This window comes from Chiroxiphia lanceolata, chromosome 10, assembly GCF_009829145.1.
Source record: "Chiroxiphia lanceolata isolate bChiLan1 chromosome 10, bChiLan1.pri, whole genome shotgun sequence".
In the NCBI taxonomy this organism is placed as follows: Eukaryota; Metazoa; Chordata; class Aves; order Passeriformes; family Pipridae; genus Chiroxiphia; species Chiroxiphia lanceolata.
The window spans coordinates 9,695,797-9,720,728 of NC_045646.1; the positions used below are offsets into that span (position 1 = coordinate 9,695,797).

General features: G+C 42.2%; 1 protein-coding gene across 4 annotated transcripts in view; it reads right to left on the reverse strand.

Annotated features, from left to right (window-relative positions):
• Positions 1-24,932, reverse strand: part of DIS3L2 (DIS3 like 3'-5' exoribonuclease 2) — a 183,193-nt gene that overhangs the window by 75,167 nt on the left and 83,094 nt on the right. For all 4 annotated transcript variants that reach the window (XM_032698257.1, XM_032698259.1, XM_032698260.1 and 1 more), the window contains one exon: positions 14,612-14,691. In XM_032698257.1, coding sequence (XP_032554148.1) covers positions 14,612-14,691 — 80 coding nt within the window. The remainder of the gene's footprint in view (positions 1-14,611; positions 14,692-24,932) is intronic.

Genomic DNA, 24,932 nt, shown 5'->3' on the forward strand with positions numbered 1-24,932 from the left:
TTGCTAATCCTCAAAGCAGCCTATTGACCTTTGTTTTCTCTGGAAGGACTAGGCTAGATTTGAGGTGCTTATTTGTAGAATACTTCTAAGTGCAGCGGGTTCCTAATTATAACATTTGGTTCTTTAGAGGAATTCACTAACCTCTGGGTATCTATAAATATTTTTTCTTTCCTTAATTTTTTTAAAGAGACAAAGTAATAAGATCCCACACTGGTGTCAATCCTGTTTATTTATACACCTCACAAGGAACATTATCAAAGCCCTTCTCTAGAGTGTCACGTTTTTCAAGGAAAAATGGTTTGTTGCTGTTGTCATTAAGCAGTACATCTGCCCATGTGCCCTTCCGATGGGTAATGATGCGGGATTTCAGCAGAGTGGGAAAGGAAATGGGTACAGGTGAAGAGGAAATGTGAGAAGGATCAAGCTCATACTAGGAGAGGTACCTAGCCCACTGTGTCCCAGCTGGGAGCTCAGGGAAGTGAGCACCAGCCCACCCTGCACAACTGTTTGAATTGGTAACAATTTTAACTTTATTAGGCCATGTTTGCACAGCACTTTGAGTACATAAAGTGTCATCTTGCTTTTTGAGTGGTTTTTGTACACTCTGACAGAACACAGATGTAAAGGCAGCAGAAACACACACGGAAAACGGGAGCGCTGGGGTTTGGATCTGCCCACATAACCTCCAGTCACTGGAAGGTCCCGCAGAGAGTAAATATGATGGCAGCAGGGAGAGAGGGCAAAATCCCATCGCACACCAAGGGACAAATTCCACCACTCGTTAGGAAGCTGGGAGCAAAGACTGCAGATCAAATGGTTCACCTCAGAAAACTGCCTACAGCTGTGTTGTGATATTATCACATGCCTTGAAAGCTGCTCTACGTGGATTAGGCATCCAAGCCTGAAACTACTTAGACAGTAAGTCTTAGACCAACAGTTCAACCAACAGGTTTAATATTACACACACTCAAAGCCAACACACTCAGAAGGTAAAAAAATATTGAACACTTTGAAGTCAATATTGTAATGTATTGACCCTGCAGGCAAATATTGACTAAAGGAAAAGGAGAGGGGGTCATTACATCATGCCTTTAATCGTACTTTAATTCAATATGTGCACTGTTACATACATGAACTTTTTGTCCTCAATAGAAAATCGACAAATCGAGAAAGATCTCATTGCATGAGATAATAAAACATGGAGTCAGCCAACGAAAACACACTGAGCAGAGTTAAATTTCATTCAGGTTTCCCACCAGAGCTTCTAAAAGCTGGGGTCAGCGTGAGCCCCTTGCTTTTGAACTTTTAATGGAAATTCTATCTAAATATTTTCTTACATACATTGACATAATGCAAACTGGCAGCTCTTGGGTTTATCTTGCTCAAGCATGAATCACCCTATCTCCCTCACCCCCAAAATATTCAGACCAAGAGAACTTGAAGATACAGCACACTGATCAACCAATCTGATTTCTCTCAAATCACTGCTTTTGAATGTGCTAGACAAAATACCAGCCTAAGCCTGCAAAGAAATACCTGCCTGCTGGTTTATTTGCTAATTAAAATGAGAGAGCTTTGTGGATAGAGAAATACTATTCACTATGATTCTCTTCCAGGTCCACAAACTGTTTTTCTAGTCTCATTAATTTTTATGACAAAGTCACAAAACAAACATTTCACATTGCAAGTCTAGTGTTATGTCCCAAGGAAAAAAAAAAGAAAATGTGGCCTGAATGAAAAGAGAGTTAAACCTGAACTCATATATCAAAAAAGCATTGCCAGAGAGAGCAGAGAAAAGGGGAAAAGGGTGGACATTATATGGACCCCACACAACAGGCTACTACACATGGCCTACTCCACTTTCATTTTGATGAAAAAAATCTACTTTTCCTAGCAAATTGAGGCTTCCAACCTTGCCATGTTGCTCTCCATCATGATAGACTTTTATACCCTAAATTTCTTAGAGAAACAAGTACTTTACAAACCACAGACTTGCTTCATCCCAAATTCTCTTACAGAAGAACAAAAGCTGCACAACAACACCTAAAGCTAGGTATACACTACCAGTCTAAGGTTTGGGGTTTTTTTAAAGGAATTTACATAAGAATGTACAGGAGATTAAGCCAGACACTTCATACACTGCTATTAAAGCAAGAGCTGCAGGAAGCATCTATTGCAATGAAAAATGCTGAAGGCACTTGGATGGCTTCTTTCACTCAGGATCTCTGGAGTTTTTCATTTCACATCATTTCATCTGAAAGTGGGTGCAAAACTGTCATGTCATTCAAACTCTACCACTACAAAGCTGCTCATGGGAGAGGTTTAGCAACAGGGAATGCAGTTTAGAATCAAGCAACGTGTGTTTTATTAACCAGCTGAACCCTATTAGCTCCTCTCTGCAACTACAGAGATGCAGCGACAAAGATGGATGTGAGACAAGAGCATTGTTTGAAATTACACCATGGCATTGCAAAACCCAATAATGAGGCCCTTTGCAATGAGGAGCTCTCCCCAAAGGTCTGCAAGTAGAAATAGGAAAAGGGTTGGGCACTCAGCCACCAAAACTCCCCTTGGGAGCTGGGAGGGGAAAGGCAGGTTTCCCCCAGCACAATGCTGCACCAGGCACACAGCTGTTTTGGAGAAGGTTTGGCTCCTTGATCTGAGAATCTGGTTTGTTTGAACTCACTCCAAAACCTTGTGTGTGTCGATATGATGCTAAAATCAAAGAAGAGTGGTGGCACCTTGCAGAAGAACAAAGAACAAGCTGTTCCTTTTTTTCTTTTTTCTGATGATCTCACTCTCTATGACAAAACAGTTCAGAGAACTTCTTTTCTTCTTTATTGAGGAAAATTATAAACAAAAAAGGATTAGCAAGAAAGAGCTGGAAGAGAAGGAAAAGGCATTTCCAGACTGTAAATGCTTCATAAAAACTGCCAACCCAGCAAGTCACATCATTTGCCCCAGAAATTAGAAAGTTGAGTTGAATGCATTTGAACAGTAGGTGAGGGAACACCCAGTCAGCAAATCCTTCTTCCCTGTCTTCAGCAACCCTACTCAGTCATAGCACAAATCCAGAGAGACAGATCAAGCAAGTTCACTTCATACCTTAGCATATGTGAATTTTAGGACCATGTAACTTAAAAATGCAGCTCTTCAAGGATAAAACATCACAAGGTAATTCTCTACCTTGTAGACACACTCCCCTTCATCTCACCTTCAAGCATCATCATTCTCAGGAGGGAAGACAAACATGAGGAAATGTGTTAAGTCAACTTAAAATTGAATATCAGGGGGTTTGTATTAACCTCTATTTCTCACACCATCTTTATCACTCAGTGAGATACAGAAAAGTTCAAAGCAGATATAAAGTGTTTGCTCTAGCCAGAAAACAGCCAACCACCCACCAGCAGTACAAGGCAGTCAGCTTTTCCCTGTTCCCTGGTTAGACCAAACTCTTGCAGCGAATAATTACAGCTCTTTTCCCATTCCCCTGCCCTGGGATATCATGCTGCTGCACTTACCTGCAAAGCAGTATTTAGCACCTTGCAAAAGTATGAAAAGCTTGCATAAAGAGAGAGAAATGAGGCCTTTAACCTACATGCACATTTTGTTGCTACTGGCAGTTCTAGAGAAGAGTGTGGGTCTTAATCAAGGCTGAGGTTCTCACATGTGATCATGGCAAACAGGAGAGGACTGTGTCTGCTATGGAAGGACAGCCAGGGGGGCTACAGACCATAATAGAGGTAGACACACAAAAAAATGTAAGTTGCACCGAGGCAGAAAATAGCACCAAGACTTGGGGAAGCTGCTGGAACCAGGCAGGGCCATCAGGGATTTTTAACACACACTTTTAAATTACGGACCTGATCCAAACCCAAATATTTCTGCTTCTCTCTGGTATGTGGATGTACATCCACAACTTAAGGGCCAGAAGTGACCATCTTGGGATAGAGAGAGAACAAATGAGAGAGAGAAAAGAACAAGACTGGGAGAAAAGAGCAGGTGGGAAAGGAAAGAAAGTGCAAGACAGAGAAGAGGAAGAGAAGAGTTTAATAAAAAATAAAAGTGGAACCACAGAAAGAGTGAGTTATTTCTCTGCTCTGGAGCCTGAAGACAAAGGTGGGTGGCTTTAATTCTCGTCTGAGGTTACTCTTCCACCACAGGAAGCCAAGCTGTTGTTCAGAAAATCAGTACCTTATACTTATTTTAAAATAACAAAGAAAGTGCTTAAATTTTACTTGTGTGCCCTAGGGTCATTTTGCTTTTTGAAAGCACAGTGCAACTGAGCATAAATCCATTAACTTGTTTACCAAGAAACCAAATTTTTTAAATTATCACATGATGGTTCTTTAGCCAACTGAAATGCAACTAATTACACCTTTTTTTTTTTTTTTAAGCAAGTAATAGTTTTTCCCTTCTCTAAAGGTCTCTTCCTTGACATAACCTCACAAAAAGACTCTGGCAGAAGGATCAGAATCCTGTATCTCAAGAGAATGGGACAAGTCCCTGGGGCGCAGAGCAGCAACTTTTCCATTCAAGCATAAATATGACCTTAGTAAATGTTGCAATAACTTCAAAAAAGGAAAAACTGTCTGCCCAAACAAACAACAAGCACCTCTAAAGGGTAACAATCCACAAAATACTACATACTACCAACCCCTCTGCCACTGGTTTGCATGAAAAATGTCCCATGGAAATAGCCCCCTTCACCCACCAGCCACAAACAGACTTCAAGACCACCACGAACAGCCTGGCCAAGGTTTCAGGGAATTTAAACTCTTCTTTGAATTATGCTTAGTCACTTTTGGGGGGGTTGTAGCATCTGAAGATGTAGCCACAGTCAGGCCCTCAGCATCCACAGGGCAAAGAGAAAGGGAGCCAGCACACGCAGCATTGTCAGCACGGTCACGACAAGTGCCTGCATCAGACTGTAAAAGTGCTGGCTGGGTCTGGGCTTTTGCTTTCATTCTTAAATCACAATTAAAACCTTCAACCTTCACATTTACATCCCTTCCTTTAGGAGGAGCTGGGCTGATGTACAGATAATAAAAGCTGCAACTTTTCTCATTTAACTGCTCAAACTCAGGAGCTGGGAGATGGACCAAATCCTCAACGACAGCAGAACCAAGATTGGCCCCAGTTGTTTCAAACTAAGAAACAGCATAAGATAACAGAGAAGGAAAAAAAATAAAAATAAAAACATCTTAAAATGTTAACTCTTCCCATACTGAAAGTCTTGGCACTTCCTTGACTTCTGGAAGTATCTGAGAAACCACTGATAGGAATGGTGACATCGCAAAGTCATGTTTGTAGCAGTCCTAAGAGAATCAGGAAACATTCAGAGTATTTCACAAAAGTAAACCATAACAGGATTTTTGTTGTTTTCTTCTTCAAGTTAAAAGGTCAATGTAGAACGTCAATGAGTCTGAAACCCAGAATAACCCCTACCTGCTTTGTAGTGACTTTTAAAGCACCGTTTTACTCCAGTCTCAAGTACCCTGACCTCTGGCTATTTTGTCTCTTGCATCAACTGAATGTAACTGAATGTTAATTGTAAAACTACAATTTTACAAACCAATTTGGGAATGGCTCTATGTGAGGTACAAAACTCATCTGTTCATTAAGTGCAATGAAGGACAAGTGAAGATGAAAAGCAGAAATATCTTCTAGAGTTTTCCATGAGCCATCAGCAATTCTTTCAATAGTTTCCCAATTATGAGGAGTTTTTATCTATTAATAAATTAAATGCTGGGAGCAGGTCTTTCAGGTGAATTGCATAAAATCTTTGCCTGCAGCAGCTAATAAATTCAGCAATGTCCTAAAACCACTTAATAGAATTTAAAAGCCATCTTTTGTACCTCGAAACAAAGTTAGGACACCTCCATAAGGTGGCACTTCATGCGTTGTGCATGACAGAGCCCTGAGTCTTATACACAAACCAGCACAAACCAAATCAGTTAAGCACTGTTTCAAACACTTTGGTTAGGCTTAGTCCCTGCAAGGAAGGTGCTCCCCCCCTCCTGAGGGGTATACTCAGAGATGGCTCTTGGTCAGCACCAGGCATTCCCGGGCTCTCAGGAGAGCAGGAAGGTCAATCCTCCCACGGGAACATGGGGTTCCAGTTCCCATGAGCTAGAAACATCTAAGCTGGTGTCAATCAGAAGTCTCCAGACCACACAGATCATTTCATGTCACCAAGGCAGGGAAACATAAGGAGTTTCCTTTCCTGTGGGCCACCAGTCAACTCACATCAGCTCTTCATCACCTTGTGACAGAAGATGCTGCCATCCAGAAGGCACCTGCTACCTATACCTTTCCTGAAAACTACCTTAAAACTTGGTGCAATAACTCTGCAGAAGAATGAAAGAGCTCTTCTGTGCAAGTGGTACCACTGCACCATGAAGTTGGATACTTACACAAGGAAGGAATTCTCCCGAGGGAAAAATACTAAATACTCAGGACAGAATTCACACAGCATGTACAAGATAAAACATTTAATTGCAGACTGAAGGACATGGGCAATGATATCCAACAGAATAATCACACTGAATACAGATTTTTTCATACTGCTGAGCAACATGCAAGCAGAAAAATACAGATAAAAGTGAAGCATGAGTATCTTAATAGTAGAGGTCAGGCCAGAGCACAGAACAGTTGGGGACAGACAGTATAATGATGGAAAACAAAGAGAATGTGACATTTTTTTGATGTATCAAAGGTGTCCACTGAAAAACTGAGACCAGACGGAGCGGTTCCTTATGCAGCAATGCCTGTGTCCCACCTCCTGCCCACGCAGGTTCTCTCCATTCCTGTGCTGGTGCCTGCTTACACTGCAGAGGGTCACAGGAGAGCTGGTTTCCTCTCTGCTTGCACAAGTGCCTAACAGACCCTGTGAGCTGCCAAAATAGCAAGTTCCACTTGGAGGTTTTGCAAATTGTATTGATTTCTTTGCAAGATTCAAGTGTAATGAGCAACATGAAGAGGAGTTACAAACCTCAAATATATCGGATTTATCCACTGAATGCCAGTTCTTGCTTTTTGGCCATCTCTGAGAGAACCTCTAGATGACTACTTATGTCTTAGACCCAACACGAATCTTAGCTATACAGAGTCTATCCCAAGCACTTGGAAGATGGATCTTCAACACTTCATCGACACAAGATGTCAAGCAGGACACCAAGGCAATGACTGTGCTGCCGTGATTCAGATTCCTGACTCAGAAGGTACTCTCTGCTAGTCAGGAGGAGTTACCAAGGTAGATTGTGCTTAGCTCTTTCAAGCAGTCTCTGAACAGTGAGGTTTTCAGCCAACGTGATGACAGTAAAAGGACAATTTCGAGTATTCCTGACATTAGTTATTTTTATCATTATTCCAAGACCAACTCAAGAGGCTAACTCTGTCAGGAAATCAGCAGTCTTTGAATTTAAAGAGACGGGAAGTGACACCCAGCAGCTTTCAAGATGAATTACAATAATTTTGGGTGTAGGATGTCATCCTGTTCCTGAAACGGAGGTTTATAGTGGGGAGGGACAAGCCTCTCTCCACTGCTAGGTCAGTCCCTTCTGTGATACCTCTCCTGTACACAACAATTCAAGGTTGCTTGAGCACTCCCGGGCATTCAAAGAGACCTTGGGATTTAGTCCTAGGCCAAACACATATAATGTCCTTCCACGGAACAGCCTTGACATTTCAAGTTCTTTGAGAACAGAAGGCAGCTGCTGAGATTTCACTTTTAGTCATCTCAGTCTTTTGTATATTTTTTGAAAGATTTCCAAAACATTCTCATCTGCACCTGGTTTTACTCTTCCTGTGTAACTGGCATAATAGTTCACAATCAAGAAATACTGTAGTGGATCACAGTGTAAGATGTTTTTCCTGTTCACCTGGGTTCTGAAACTCTGCACTGCAATAGATTAAAAGTCAAAACAATTGCTCAGCGATTCTGAGGGATCCTGCCATTTCAGAAAGTTAATAATAAAGAATATATACAGCAGTAACTCCTTTGCTGCCTACATGTAACAGAACATATGACTGAAGATAACCATGTTGGAAAGTCTTCCCAGCTACCCTTTCAAAGTTTATTTTCCTCACATATCTTCTGACTCTTACCTGCTGAATTTACTGAAAGATCCTGTTTTCTCTAGCTCTATCTGGTCATCCCCTATCCTTTTTGGTTTGTCCCCAAAGATTCTCCTTGTCCCTGATGTCCTTTTCAATGAACAGGAATCCTGAGCAAAGTGCTTTTAGATCTGTTTGTACTAGAATTTCTGGATCTTCTTTCCATTATCCAGCTCCTTAAGGGCATTTGTTGGTTTTTTTTCTTCAATATACAACTAGACACTCTGATTTTAAGTCTGTACCCACCAATACCCCTGAGATCCCCCAGGACACAAAATCCCACACCTCTAAATCTCTGGGGAATTGTCCCAGGTCCTGAATTTATGAACTCAAATGATCCGGAAGGCGACTTTGCCCAGAGCATCCTTCTTCCTGCAGGAAAGTAAACTAACTTTTATGAGTAATTCTACTGGTATTTGCACATCTGTTTGCATGTTCTGTGTCCTTCACAGAAAATCTACTTCTTATTTTGTTTTAATCCCATGTCTTTTTCCCACACAGCTTTCTCTGTACACTGCAAAAAAAAGAGCCTTTTGGGATAAAGATGAAATATTTATAAAATACCTATACTTGATACAAAATTCCAGTGTAATAAATATGAATTACCAATAACAAATCCTATCCATTTTTGCTTAACCAAGATTATAATCAACCTTCTTACAAGCAGCTTTCAAACATATGCAAAAAATGTCTTGACAAATTATGTTCCAGCAATCAATGCTCCAACCAAATCCAAACTTTCTTAATCACTCGAATACCTTATCAATCAGTTTAATGCACTTATCTGGGAATTAGGCTCAGCCTATTTCCCTTTCCACACCAGCAGTTTGGAGCAAGCTGCCCTATGTCCAGTGAAACTGAGGGGAGCCCCATGTCACCGATTTCAAGAGAGATGTTTGTGGAGAAAAGGTGACACAGTTCAACCCTCTGATTCCATTCAACCCTGCACTGGGAAATTGAAAGTGATGTGTGTTTCCTCTCACAACTCCATGTTACTTTAAAAGAAGAGGCAAAATATACCGCACATGCTGCAGTTCCCAGCGTTACACTGGAGCCCACTGTGGGATGCAGCAGGGACCTGGATTTGGCACAGATCTGAGGGCATTTTGCATATTTCAAAGATTCTGCAACCAGAAGCCCTTGATAGGAAAAAAGGATATACACCTGTTTTTAATCACTACAATATATCTTTTTCACTTTGCTAGTGACACAACAAAACCCCTCCAAACTAATCAGCAGGTAACAGGAGAGACCAACTAATTATGTCTGATCCTGAAGCAAAACCTGACCAAATGTTACGCACAATCCCACTCCCTCTAGGTCTTTTTTAATTTTCTGATATTTGACTCCTGCAGTAAATTTAAATAAATTGCAGTTTATGGTCATTTTACATTTGACTCATACATCAATGTGTCTCTGTCATTTTCTCTCTGGATCTGGTGTCTGTTCATCTTACATATCTTACAAAGAAGGAAGCATAGTAATTTCATAATGTAACTTTTGATTCAACACTACTCCACTCTTCAGTGTTTATCTTAAGTAAGTCTGCCCAGCAAGACTCCAATTACAAACTCTCTCAATATTCTGTCCTGAAGGGACCAAGGGGATTAGCTGAAGGGTCCTGTACCACGCAAATTTCCTCCTACAGTCCTTAAGTGTCCAGGGGGACAAAGCTGAATAGAAGAGGGAAGAGAGCTGAATAGAAGAGCAAAGTATAAGTGCACGCAACTTTGCAAAAATAAAACATCCCAAGTGTTTGCAACCTTATTCAGGAAAGAATAAGGATGAAAGCAGAGGAACATAAACACTGGGAAGAGTCAATGAATGTATCTATTTGTCCCAAAATGCAGACAACCAATGTCACTAAGCATATGAAAAGTAGGGCAAACAGTCTGTAGAATATGTTTCTATTTTGCCATCCAACAATTCCTCCTAGAAAAAGATTTAAATTACTTAAACTTGTATTACTTTGTAGACGTTGTAAGGATACAGGAATGAAAGAACAACAGTGGTTATCAATAACCACGCTGGTTATCAATACACACAAAAACAAATGTACAGAAGCTCTGTCAGAATGACCCAAAGCACAATTTTGAGATCAGCATCAAAAGACCTGCAAACAGGTTAAGACGACCCCTCAGAAATACATCCCAATCATTTCTGCTGCATCCTTTCCCATCGCAGCCTGACCTTTCACTAGATGGAATTGTCTGCCTTGAAATGTGCCAGATTTCATTTCTGTTCCTACCAGTAAGCAGCCTTCGAACACAACTGCATCAGTACCGTGCATTACCAGGAATACAAACACCACTGGCAGGTAATTCCCAGAAGAAATTTGGCATGTGTGAGAAACATGCCTGGTGCCACACCAGGTCTCCTAATCTCACCAGCTCTCACGTGCTGAGATCAGAATAAATCTTTAAACCTCTGAACCTTGGGTGAAAACATGCAGGCTAAAAGCAGTACAGTTATTTTCTGCGAAGGTCTGCAACATCCGCACGACCTGAGAACAGTTCTGCTGTGCACTCCTGGCTGCAGTAATTTGCTAGAAGACGTGCAGAAAGGATCACAAAAAACCATTGACTGAAATGAACTTATTAAAAACCTCAAGCTACCCTGAAACAGCTCTACAAAGGCTGCAGAAACTAGGTGCAGGCCAGAGCCATCTTTTACTCCAAGCTTATGCTGAGTCATCTAAATCGAGTACAGTTTGTTCATATTTCTGCAGCTGTTACATAAATAACCCTATTTTCCTTCTTTATTGGAGCTGATCTCTTTTAAAATATACACTCACAAACGAGTGAACAGCAAGCTCACCTCCCTACTGCTATCATTAAACAATAACGAGGAGCACGACTGTTAATCAAAACCAGACTCCAATATAAAATCCTCTCAAAACCAGACCGGCCCACTTAAGACATACATCCCTGGAAAAGTTTCCAACTGCTGCAATATCCTACTGCAAGCTCCATTAAAAATACAGCTCTTCCCACAGCCATCCCATGGTTCCTTTGCTAGTGACACTCTGCTACCAGGTAGTTTCTCATGACAGATTTGTGGACTACTTCAGCAAAAAGATTCCTTTCCATCTTTTACTGAGGATGTAGCTTGGCAGAGCCCTCCATCCACTGATAGGGGTCACACTGAGAAGTTTTAAAACTTCGCAAAGGTGAAAAGACAGTCCCTTACCTCTCTGCTTGTTGCCTAAGATCCTTCAAGGCAAAGAAACCGTCACGATCTTGAATAAGTTAACAACAAATACTTGAGGACAAAGACAATTTCATTCTCCAAAATCTTCTGAAATGCCCTGATTTACCTGTCTGATAGAAGTGTAGGCAATGAATGTGGGTTTTTTGTAGAAATTCAAGGTGCTATACACCAGCAGAGACACATTTTCTGAATTGGGTTCTACATTCTCTGTTGATTTTTGGAGATCTCCCGACATCATGAGGATGCCAAGATATGTGGTTTGCTCATGTCGGGATTTTATGGTGGGGTTTTTTTAAGTGTTTTACATATGGGCAAAAGAGATGGAAAAACTAATAATTTCTTGTAACCACGTTTACATTTTGAATAAGAGCTGTGTTAACTCTTAACACAACTTTGCCCTCGTGAGAGATGCGGCCTTGCCAGACCTGGATAAGCTCTTAACGTCTACAACGTCTCTTCTTTGTCATGCTAATTACAGCTAGCATAGCAACTTTTAAAGCCAAAAATCCTCAGGGTACCTCCAAAACACGTCAAAAGTTTCTATTAAGCACAATTGAGGTTCCCACAGGGGCTCTCCTAAACACCGAAGAGCTGGAAACGGCCGTAACTTTGCAAGCAAGAGAACACAAAGAAGTGACCCCAAAGGACCCCCAGCACTGGTTTTGGATGCTTGTACCCTGGCTGAGGATCCAACACCTTGTCTCTTGGACAACAAGCTCTGCGGCTGTATCTCTAAGGTGACACCTTAAAAATGGGCACAAAATACAGCTTATATTGCCAACTGCATGTGAAACAGATATCCCTTATAGGAGGCTTGCAAAATAATGTTTTTATTGGGTTCTTCAGATCAGAAAGTATTCAAAAAATTTAACCTTTGGAATTCAGCATTTCAATACTGAACCACAGTGGGCAGAGAAGAAGGTCCATGAAATGTTGCATCAAGTTTGTGCCTCAAATAGCAGCACACTGAGAGGATAAAGGACAAGAGTCCATCAGTTCTTAGTTGTTTTTACTGCTCATGTTCATTAAAAGACTTTACAGGCATCTCTTTGCATGACATCAGGAGCCGTAAAAATGGAGATGGTTCCAGCTACTGGACTGCACATCTCTGCTTCAGAGATTTTTCAAGTTTTAAAAATACACTGAAGCATAGATACAGTGCTGAGATTTCCTTCCTGTGCCTGCTCAGGGAGTCAGTCAGCCATCCACCATGCCTGCTCCAAGGATGCAGAGGCATTCCCTGCAGTCACTCCCACTCCGCTCCTCAGCTCCCTCCTGAATGGATCTGAGCCACAAGGTCAGAGATTTCAAACAAACACCAGAGATTTTAAAAGAAATGAAAGGGTATTTCCATGTCGGTTCTTTCCATGCTGATTTAAAACCTGATCCCTAGGATTCAACAAAATGGCTTTTCCAGGAAGTGACTTCCCTTAGCTGAAGGTGATGGAGTGAGATTAGAGCACGGTGCTAATAACACCAAGGTCATGGCTGTGATCCCCGTGCGGGCCATTCACTTGAGAGTTGAACTTGATGATCCCTATGGGTCCCTTCCAACTCAGAATATCCTGTGAAATTTGCCATATGAAATTCTGTGAGTGTGGGCACCACTCTCACAGCAGATCACAAGCTAAAAGGAGAGGCTGAGCACACAATGCCCAGGACAGGCATAGACAAGGTCACTCTTAAGGAAGGCTCCAGCTCAGAGCATCTTCTCACTGAGAGACCAGGGTGAAACAAGGACCTACAGCTCCGGCCAAAAGGCAGAGATCTGGCACACAAAGGGCTGCTGGAGCAGGCTCCCACCTAATGGTTCATGAAAAATGAAACGTGGGGGTTACCAAAGGCCTTCGGGATGGGACAGCCCCCAGTGGGTGCATTCACTTTTCTGCCTCTTGGATCTTCTCCTCTGTCAGGGTTGGAAAGACAAGGCAGACTTCAAGGGTGGCCACATCCCTGATCAGCAGATATATCCACAAGCCCCAGTTATGAGTGGCAGCTCTGCAATGGCTTTTCAGACTTTCTGGGAAAGAAGAATTCTTGTTCAAACTGGTATTTTCCTTGAACATTTTCTCCAAATGGCTTGTAGATGAAAGAACAATGCAGATGTATGCACCACAAACCAGCTCAGTGAATGGTTCCTGCAGCATCTAAAACCCATGCATATGTGAGCAGTAAAGGCTCAGAAGCCAGAGTTTCAACACTTAAGATCTGAGGACCTGTGGGATCACAACACTGTCATAAACCTACAGTAATTCAGATGACAAAGTGGAAAGAGAGAGAACAGAGTTCAGCTTAAGATCTCTCAAGAAGACTGTTTACATTTTCTGTGAAACTAAATGGCAATTTTTCCTTAATCTTGCCTCAAAACTGCTATTGTACAGCACAATTAATTTTATAGGCTTCAAATTTTCTTTCACCTCTGCTTTTTTATCAGTTTTACAGCACTGTAATACTACTCTGTACCTGGGCCTAAATGACATGACAATTCATTGGCCACATTGCACAGAATGAAACCAAGCCAAAAAAAGGAAATGATGTCTTTGATATCATCATCTTGCAATGATAAGCAAAAGCAAGAAAAACTAAGCTCACACCAAAAAAAATCAGTTTATCTTCATTATTAGTGGTGGATAGGCTAATCTAATCGTGCAATATTCAAACTAAATGAGCAGAACTGGGATGGCAAAGTAAGCTTACAAGAGAGAAGTTACTTTGGTCAAGATTTGGCTTCTGGAGCTTTAATTTCTGTTCTGTTGGCTTATGGCATAGTAAAAGTACAAATAAGGCAGAAGAGAAAGCTCAGAAGGGAACGAGAAGAAAAACACAACTTATAAGGCACATTGTGCTCGTCTGACAATTTCCAGCATCCCATAAACACCAAAAAACAATCCAGGCAGTGACCTTAAAAAAACTGGATCCTTTATCCACAGACTGCGTATACAAGGTCAAAGTTTCCCCAGACTTCAGTCTGCAGGACTGGTGCATTAGCTATTCAGCTGTAACTCCCATAATGACAGAAGACAGCTGAGATCTGCTCAAATCAAATTACAGTTCTGTTTATGTAAAACACTGTGGCTCTGCATTTTCTGCCACCAAGACTGAGTGCAGCTTGAAGATGTCTGCTCTACGATTTCTGAAAACAAGCAATTAAAACAACAAGAGAAAAATTAGTTTATTACTGTACTTATATTTGGTAAAGAATACCTCAGGACAAATTATAGATACAAATGTGTCTACAGTTGAATACAAACACTAGAAGTATTTTGTAAAATAGATCTCATACCGTCAGGGAGTTGTTTACAGGACAAAGCATCATCAAGATCTCTGGCAGTTGATGGGTCAATGGTGAAAATGCATTCTTTCCTATCCAAAGAAAAAAGAAGAAAAGGAAAATTTATCTCCCAGTCATGAAGAAGGTATCAAAACACAGAGCCCATCACAGATATCCAGACAATAACAACCATGTTTTCAGAAGACTCTGCTGAAACATCTTCCAATCTCATCTGAAGTCTAAATGTAATGTACTAAAAAAAAAAAAAAGTATTTAGACAAGTGAATCTCCTTGGGTATTTTTTAATTTTTCTTTTTGGTTTAACTGCTTGCTCATAGCAGCTTTCATTTCATTACAGATATTCCTCCACAAAAGCTAAACAATTTAGCCCATCAAGTTCACTACAAAGAAACAAGTAGGAAAAAGTCCTGATGCCTTGCAGCTAGAGTAAAAATAGATTGTTCTTAATTGCAAAGTTAAATGGAACACAAATAACCACCATCCTCATGCAGCAGAGTAGGTATCACAGCATCTGACTCTCCACAAGCACAGCTAGCATGGAGCAGAGGCACTGGAAAATGTACATCAAGCTGAATGGTGACAAAATTGAGAGAGAGTTTTGGTCACAGTAAAGCCACCCAAGAGGTGCACTACTTTATAGCACCTACACTGCAAAAAGGCTCACATGTATGTCCTGTAGCAGTGGGTGGCAGGAACAGTAGGACCACAGATACAGTCTAGGGCCACATGGATGAGACAAGTAAAGCATCTGACTCAGAAACCATCACATTCAATAGAGCAGAGTCTGGCACCAGTGAGACCCAAAATCTGAAGTACTCAACAAATAAAACTTCCTAAATTCCTGCTTCAGGGCCTCCCTTCATACTGGGCTGCCCTATAGTAACTTCTTGGCCAGACCCCTGGACTACAGCAGAGTTCACCCAAGCACTGTGAATGTGGGACTGGAGCTGAAGAGCAGTGAAGGCAGTAAAGGAATGGGTTTGCTGGTTTATTCTGCTTTTATCTTAACCTTTAGAATAAGTTCAGCCCCTCCCTAGTTAAAAGATCTCTGAGCACAATGGCATAGGCTGAGGCTGCCAAGGAAGAGATCAGACTGCTGCTTTTCTTCTCTTTGTAACAGAGACTCATATCACAATGGCAACTCCCTCCCAGAGATGTATAATGCAAACATGTATTATTTTTCATACAGCATAACCACTGTTATACTCCTGGGGTAGGAGACATGGGAGGGGGAAAAAATTAAAGCAATTTTTTTAAAGAGCAAGTGTCATATGGAATTAGTAAGTCTTAGTCTTTTTGTATGGGTGCTCTCACAGTGAGAGCAATGTCCCCAACTTCACAGACCTACCACTTCAGTGCTTAAATGCTTTGGGTGGTATCTGCTGGTGTCAGACAGCTGGCAGCATGCATTTATATAATTCCACCAGGCACACTAAATAGAGATTTTCAAAGACATAAAAATCAGTAAAGCACTTCATTGCCTTCCGAGACTTTGAAAATCTTTTGGAATATGCTGGCTTTCAGATTGGATAGCAAAGCTGCCTTAATCCCCAGATGCACGTTAGTTTCTGATCCTTTGCATGCATCTAAACAAATTAAGAAACTGTGACACTGAAAGACATAAAATCTTTCAACTACACCGGGACTTTGATCTGTTGCTGGTTAGTTATCCAGCACTGGAAATCAACCAATTTTTAAAGGTTTGCAAACAACCTTACTTCCATAAATATATATTCCTTAAAATTCCACTCCAAGGTACTGTGCAGCCCTCTTTAGGGAGATGTGCATATGCAGATAGACACTCCTATAATACAAGCAGTATGGGGACATGTATGTGTGCCAACCTGCATGTATTTACACCGGGTCCCACTAATGCACAGGACATAAAGTCCCCCCAGCCACATCCAGTAAATCTTTAAGTTACTTCATTTAAAAGAGTCAACTGAATGGACACAAATGGCTTACTTTATCTGACAAGTGAGCAAGAGAAAGGTTAAGAGCTTCTTCAAAGAGAATGTGGGTTCCTGTGTCAGGGAAATAGATAGCTTATCCCAGATGTTTGGGGCCTGCTACCACAAGCATCTGCCACCCATTGCGAATCGTGGCTCCAGGCAGTTTAAAAATTAACAGATTGGTTTCAACAAAGTGCACATTTGCAGCCTGCCTTGGAAAGAAGAGAGCAGAAATACAGAGGTGCCAAATTCAGAACACATTTAAACAATGGTGGCAACTAACTGGCCGCTTTGCTGAGATGTATTTGACTGGTCAAGTCTATTGCAGAGGCCAGTGGTGGCCCCAGTTCAGAGAACTCGAACCCGTGGGGCTGGTGGGGCAGCTCCAGGCTCCCTGGGCAGTGCTTTGTGCTCAGCCTGCTGCCCTTCAGGACAAGCTGGTTGGGCTCTGAGCAGCATCTCAGCAGGTTAACAGCAGGCACGGACAGCTCACAGCCATCTGAGATACTTAAATTGACAGATGCAAAGCTGAAGAGGGGTCCAGACAAATTCTGATTTAGCATTTTTCACCAGCCAAGACATATGTTTAACCACCGGGCTCAGATCTGCTTCTCCTTTAAAACTACTCAAGGGACTTGAACCTGTAGCTTGTCACAGGCAGCTTACTATGGACACAGACTGCAAGGTGAGGTAAGAAAGTAACTGAGCAAGTAAAACAAGGAATTATACTCCCTGGCATAAAGATGCTGCAGAAATGTTGCAGAGCCCATGGCCAGGTAGTCAGTGGGCAAAGAGAAGCTGATCTGCAAGCAGAGCTCAAAGTTCACAGCAGTGAGATAATCCTGGCACACAGGCGAACACCTCACTGAAGTTTTCTAAGTGAATTACGCTCACCAGTAACTGCATTATAAAGTGTGATTAATTATATTTCTGGTTTTCAGTTTCTATTACTGGAGATGTTTCAGATGGCTATAGGAACTAGGGCTGGCATGTGAAAAAGCAGACAATCCACTGAGTGATGGGATGGCAACGCTGAGCCCAAGGGCAGCACACCACGTATGTGCTCCTCCAGGGCAAGGTCTCCAAGGAAGGCATGTTCTCAGCTATCTCCTCCTTTTCCTCTGGGCCCAGTGGTATCACTTTTATCTTCAGGACACTGCAGAGAGCCATCACTCATTCCAGAAAATCAGGCAAGGCAATGAGAAGCAAGGGGAGGAAAGGCTGGGTGCGGGCAGTGCACCCCGCCTGCTGCTCTGCAAGTTGTCCCCTCCCTCGGCACCCACACCAGCCACCCCTGTACACACCCCAGGGAGAACCCTGGAGGTAGCTGACAAAAAACATCTGGATGAAGAAACAGCATTGCTCTCAGATATGGGGCCCTGCGAAGAGGAAGGAGCCATTCAAATTCCTCCCCTGACCAAACTGTCTGGCTGTGCAATACCCCAAGGGCTGTGGCACAAGGGATCTCGGAGAGATCAGACCACATTTCTGACTGTAACCAATAACAAGACCAACCTGCAGCGGTTTGTATGATTCAAGCACAAGGAATAGAACTTTTTATGCACCTGCTAACAAAGATGTCGCTTACACCCATGGCTGCATACTTGCACATTTGCATTGACCACAGGTATATACAAACTGGCAGCTGTCTGCAGCTTCTGGAGGGCCACCAAGGTGATCTTGTGGGTTAAGAAGCTTGATCATCCTCCTCTCCCCCTTCTTTGAAGGCCCCAAAGGAACCATCTCTCATTGTCATCACACCTAATAAAAGTCTGGTTTATTCATTTAAAATTGTCAAAACATACTTTGTAAAAGTAATGAGATGATCCAAGTCCACTTGTTCCAACATAACACACAATTTGGTTAAAGGAAAACTGTTTAGGAGACAGAGACACACAGAGTTAAAAGATTTTCTGGTCTTCATGCTGGAAAGGACTAGAGATAAACATGTGCCTTTAAGAAACCCCCAGCACTGATCGAAAACAAAAATTTCAGTGTGGAAACTTCCACTTTTTACAGGACACTCTTCATGCAAAACAGATGTTTAATGCAGGTTTGCAGAGGTGGACTTGCTCTGGCATGGAGTTTCTGCCAATGGAAGAATAAAATCTTTCCTCCCTCTTCCTTGTGGCCAGAGGTTTCGAGCACCAGAGCAAGGCAATGCTTGCAAGAGTTTGGGAGGATCAGGAGAATGACTTGCACTGAACATGGTGGACCTGGCAAGCAAGAGCCAGGAAAGCACAAGCCACACAGACTGCCCAGACCCTGCCAGCCCCTGGCAGCGCTGATCCAGCCACCTCCAGCCCTGAGACAATGACAAGGGCACTGCTAAAGCTGACCCTGCCACCCTGCAAATCAACCACCTGGGAAAAAAAATTGCAGGATAGAGCACTTAGTTTATTAGACAGTAACGACGGTGTCAACATACACAGGCTGGTATATCAATCCTAATTTAAGGAAAGATAATTAAGTGCAGTTGCTCTTTGCACAGCTTCAGGAAGACTAATTAAAGCAGACAAGCATGTCTGCAGAGCAGTTAGTCTTTTTACCTTTAACAGGCCTTAAAATAAATGGCTAGTGCAGCAGTAGAGGTAAGATAAGTAGTTTGTTGGTGAGCTGGAATTACCGTCATGGTAATTATAACATTCACAGATCACAGGATTGCAACAGCAGTTTGTTTTTCTTTGTGCAAATACATACATCTATGCGAAGGTATGCACAGGAATCAGCAGAGAAAATACTGTACAGCTGGTGCCTCGAGGTTTGGTACGATGTATAAATTTTTGCCAGATAACTGTTCAGAATTCAACATATGAGTTAGTTTAATGATAGAATATGAACACCTATGGCACAAGGAAATTACAAGTACCAGTGGTCAGGGCTCCTTCTTCGTTTGAATGGAAGGTATTTGGATCAAGATGAAGCATTGCAATTGTAAGCCATGGGCTCAGACTGTATTAGAGGCCAAGTTTCTGGCATGGCTGGTTCTGGGGAAAGTTTGAGTGTTGCCAATGTGATTTTCTGTAAAAGGAGCTTGGTGTTGCTGATAAGAGAAAAGCACCAGTTTGTACACAGTAGACAAAGCAGCACTGTGAAGATCCTCCTGAAACAACTCGATGGTCTTCCCAGCCAGCAGCACACAGATGAGTCAACTTGCCAGTGGAGCCCAGATTTTCACCACTAATAAATGCCAACAACCATGAAAGATCAGTCCAGAGAACTGCATGTACCCACAAGAGCATCAGAAAACATTTCATGAAGCAAGATGTTGTCCTTATCAGCTGATGTAACCATTTGTAGGAGACAGAAGCAAGTATGACCCAGCTATTCAGGAATCAGGGAAAGCAAAGGATGGAGGAACTTCATCCCAGGCACTGCGAGCACAAGTCAGCCAGGCAGCAAACCCATGTCCATGCTCCTGTGTGCCACTCCTGGTCCTGGTTGCAGCCACCACCAACTCAAGTCACTTGGGCTGAAGCCCCAGCTTTGCCTTTTCCCTGAACCAGGACTGATCAAGGATGAGGCTGTGGGTAGAATTTAGGCTGCCAAGTCTCATAAGAGAGAAAGAGAGAGCTGGATGCCTTTGCAAGAAAATCAGAGCACAAAAGAAATAGGCTGAGAAGGGATCCACCAAAAGTCTTTGAATAAGAAACCCAGAGACAGAAGCTGAAATGGAAGGAAAGGGAATTAAATGGAATAGAATAGAAATATTTCAGTTGGAAGGGACCAACAATGATCACCTGGTCCAACTGCCTGACCAGTTCAGGGCTGACCAAGTTCAAGTATGCTTTTAAAGACATTATCCAGGCATCTCTTAAACACTGACAAGCTTGGGGCATTGACCACCTCTCTAGGAGACCTGTTACAGTGTTTAACCACCCTCTCTGGAAGGAAATGCTCCTAACACCCAGTTTAAACTTCCCTTGGTGCAGCTTTGAACCTTTCCCACACATCCTGTAACCAGGAAGAAGAGATCACCACCTCCCTCTCCCCTTCTCTCTCTTAGGAAGCTGATAGAATTAAGGTGTCTGAACCTAATGACCTTATTCACCTCCCCATCTGGACTCCCTCCCATGGCTAACTTGCAGACTGAAGCAGTCTCCTGAGATGTTTACTGGTCATTCACGAAGACCAGCACATTCAAAACAACAACAAAAGAGAACAAAGAACACACCAGAAGCCACAGCACCCACTAGCCTGGAAAAGGTGACTGAAACCTTCTGTCTGGAATCCCAGCCCTCAAACACTGCACAACTGAAGATTCAAGATGCTCAGTGGCTACCCACACGTTGACATCCTGCCCTGCCCCAGGCTCGGTGCTCATGGCCCACAGCCCCTCCAGTCATCCAATGGATCCTGAAGGACCAAACTGAATCTTCTGCAGAAGCATGAGCCTTTTCCAAAGCCCAGACTGCTGCAGCTGGAGGTGAGAGTAATGACCATCTTTTTGTTTATTAAAGTTTCGGCAGTGCAAGCCTTCTTTAAACTTGACTATGTCAGTGGTAAGACATTTACAGTACGAGTGACTGCATGTCTAGACACTGGCAGTGCATTTACATTCTTCTAGGGACTCCTTAGATTGTCCTGTCCTCTCCACTTCGTGAGTACATACAATAGCCTGGTGGGAGTGAAAGCTCAGCCTCCTGGTTTACCCTTATTAACTCCAGCTCAAAGCTGGCATTTTAAAATTAAGCATAAAAGGCACTTTTAGAATCTTTAAACTCTTCAGGTCATTTCTAAGACCCTGCTGAGCTCCATCTTGCTAAAGTTAAACAGAGACCATTTCTCAGAGCTGGAAACAGTTGTTTTAATTTGAGAACAGGCATTCTAGAGCTGTCAACTCACTCCAGTGAATGCTACTAACATTTTTTCACACAACAATCCAATTGTTATGGCAACCACAAAAATCAATCTTGTTCTTCAATCACAAGAAAACCCAGTTCAACCACGGTGTCTGTGCAGGTTTGTTATAAAGTGCCAATAAGCATGGGACCAATTCTGCCAATACTCGTCATTTAAATGGGATGAAGTACTCTTTCTCCAAGAGAAATTTCAGAGACCAATCAGTGCCTGAACATTTTAGAAAGTTCAACATTCCACTCCTAAAGACATCTATTACATGTAGTGTCTACCACATTTGTCACAGTTGATGCTGGCAGACTTTAGTTAAAACCCAAGAGTGGTTGCTTCCAAGACAGCCTCTTAAAAGGAATTTATTTTAAAAATATGCCTGCTACAGAAGTACCCTGACAAATCTCTGATGGCACTCTGAATGCCCTGTAACACACTAACAAAGATACTTAACATATCACAAAACTCTTTTGGCATGGTGCATAAATTTCAAAATGAACCAAAATTATAAAATAATTGGAAGTAAAAACTACCCCCTCCAAACACTGCATGTTAAAAGCCTCACAAAAATCCAGTACAGCATAAAATGCATTGAAAGCCCATCTAGCTAGTACTGTTCTTTTTAATTTCTCTGTGTTTATGTTTTAGCTAATGTCCTGTTCTGGTTCAGAAAATAGACCTTGGTCCAAGAGAGCAGCTGACAATGACTCCTGATGTATTACACATCTACAGCAACAAACTTCAACATTTTCACCAAGGCCTGTGCACTGGATTGCTGAACCAGAATCAATTACTCCTTCCTATTTATCCTTCTAATATTTCCTCCATATTTATGGCCTCCAAGTAAGGGGGAAGACAGAAAAAAGAGCACTGCAGTCTTGTAACATACCTATATGGCTTGAACAGCCAATACATATATATAAAGGAGATCACGGTCTCTGGGAGACCAAGCACCAGCAGTATTTCCCACAAGTCATGCTGTAATTGTGCCACAAATATAATGAGTTCTCTGCACCTCCACTATCCCACGCAAGAAGGCAGAGTGTAATTGAAAATACACTTGCATTATATAAAATACCTTAATCATAGATGCACAGAGAAGAGACATTAGGTCATCCAACCCCCATAGGTCAGAGCAGGGCTACTCATGACAATACATTTGCAAGGACTTTCTCCAGGATGGTATTAAGCATCTTTAGTGATGGCGTTTCCAGTACTTTCTTTAGCAGTCTACACTGCATTCTATTTTGGGTTGTACAGGAAAGGTTTCCTCTTTGCTTCACCTTACTTGTCCTCGTAACACGCCTTTCTATCCTCCCACCACCGTAAATGATTCTCACTTTTTCATTTTGGTCCACATATTTTTAACTATCAACCACTATATCTTTCACAAACTCCTAGTTTCAGTTTTGGCAAATACACATTGAACAGTTAATCCTTCCCTGTAAATCAATCCCTTATCTCCCAGAATATTTTTGTTAGTCTTTTCCAGACTGTCCCACTGCTAATCCATGCTGTGATATCTCCAGGACAACTGTATCTCACACAACCTGCATGTGTGCCACCTATATTATGATTTATGGGTTGGCTGGGTTTTTTTTTTTTACAGAGTAAGGATCTGAGAATAACCTAGTAACAACAATCCAATCACCCAAAAACTTGAGGACAGATGGACAGCTCAAAGCATGCTTCATGTCACTTCATTAGAGTGGAGCCATGAGGAAAATACTGCTCCTTGTAACAACCAGCTCAGTCAGTTAGAACATGGTGCTACTAATGCCCAGGTTGTGGGTTCAATCCCTGCACAAGCCATTCACCTAGGAGTTGGACTCTACACTTTCTTCTGCTCATCAAAACCCCATCTTGTGATCCAGTGGAATCTAGCAAGAAACAGACACATTCTCAAATTTATTTAACATTTTATCCTCATCTCCCTCTGTTATTCTCTCTTCATCCAGGCAGGAACACAACAGTATGTATAACAACCTAGGCACAAAAGTCAATACTGTTTTCCACAACTAAGTAGATTCTTAACAAAGCGAGCTTAGGTGTGATGGCCTACAAGATCAGAAAGCAATAATCCTGTCCAACTACACACCACCAATTCTGCTTGAAGCTGCACTTCCAATGGTCACACACACCTTCCTGTATGGAAAAACACAGGTGAAGTTGCTCACGTGTCTGTGTACACCAGCCACTGGTAACAACAATGTCTGAGAGCACAGGCCATGTATCATTTTGCACAAACCAGTGTCACCACAATTGCTGTAGCTATAGTGCAATAGAAAATGTAATGAAAACAGAGAGGAGGACCCAAAGAAACCAACTGGAAACAAGGAACTGAATCACATCATTCTGACAGCAGCACCATATTTACTCAAGAGTTTTACTTACTCAGCTAATGGGAGAGAATGGAGCTAATATGAGCCCCTCATCAGTCCAAGAAAAGTAGAGTTCCCTAGATTGCCTGGACAGCAGAAGTACCCAGAGCAGGTACAGTCATCATCACCACATTCTGGAATCAATCCTGTTATAGTGGGACTGGATCTGATATATTTTGACACCACTCAGTAATCCCTTGTATGCCATGTATCTCTCTATGGAGAACATTTAATTAGTCACAGAACAGCTCAGTGAGAGGGCAGAGATTATAATCGGGCCCTGTTTGTGTCTCCACTCCACACCAAGATAACATTCAGTTCTGCAGCAATATTGCTTATACGTTTGCTAAACAAGTCATTTTTCAGTTTCCATCAGAAATCAGAGCATTTTTACATATCCTATTATAGCTGAGTAAGGCTTGCTCTACTTAACTCTAGCTTTTTGTAGTGGAAAATCTCCAGGAAACAAGTTGTTTAATGATGTTTTATCTGACTTGCACTCATTTCTAACTCAAGTTGTCCACCTGCCTTGAAAAGACATCTGTTTCAGAGGCTGACTGCTTTCCTCTAACACCCTGGCACAGTCCAAGGCTGACATTTTTACCATCACCTCTAATTTTATCAGCCAATAATCTCCTCAGGCACCTACAGCAAAGGCTATGCTGACAAACCCTTACTGTACTCACTGCTAATCCCTGTTACCAGCAGTAATACTCCATGAGAAGGAAACAAAGTGGGCAGAACTGCAGTGCAGGTACCAACAGTGCCACAGAGCTTCTCTCACCAGCAGGCACAGGCACACAGCAGAGCACCTCTGCTCTTCTTCCCTTACCAACCAAAGAAAGGATGCCACATTTCTGAATGGGCAGTCAAAAATTACAATTTGGCCTTCAATAACTTGGATCAGTTGCAATTGAGGTCACATGCTGAAATACTGAGATGCAAATTTTAACTGAGAGCTTCATTGCATTCGAGCGCTTTGTCTGCCAAGAGCAAAGTTCATTAACTCTGCCCTGCAAGGGAAGCAAGTCAGCATTAATTGTCTCCTGCCAATGCAGTGGATCCTTGCTGTCCCTGGTCTGCTGCCCTCCAGGCCTTTTAGCCCTGTGGGAGGAACAGACAGTCACA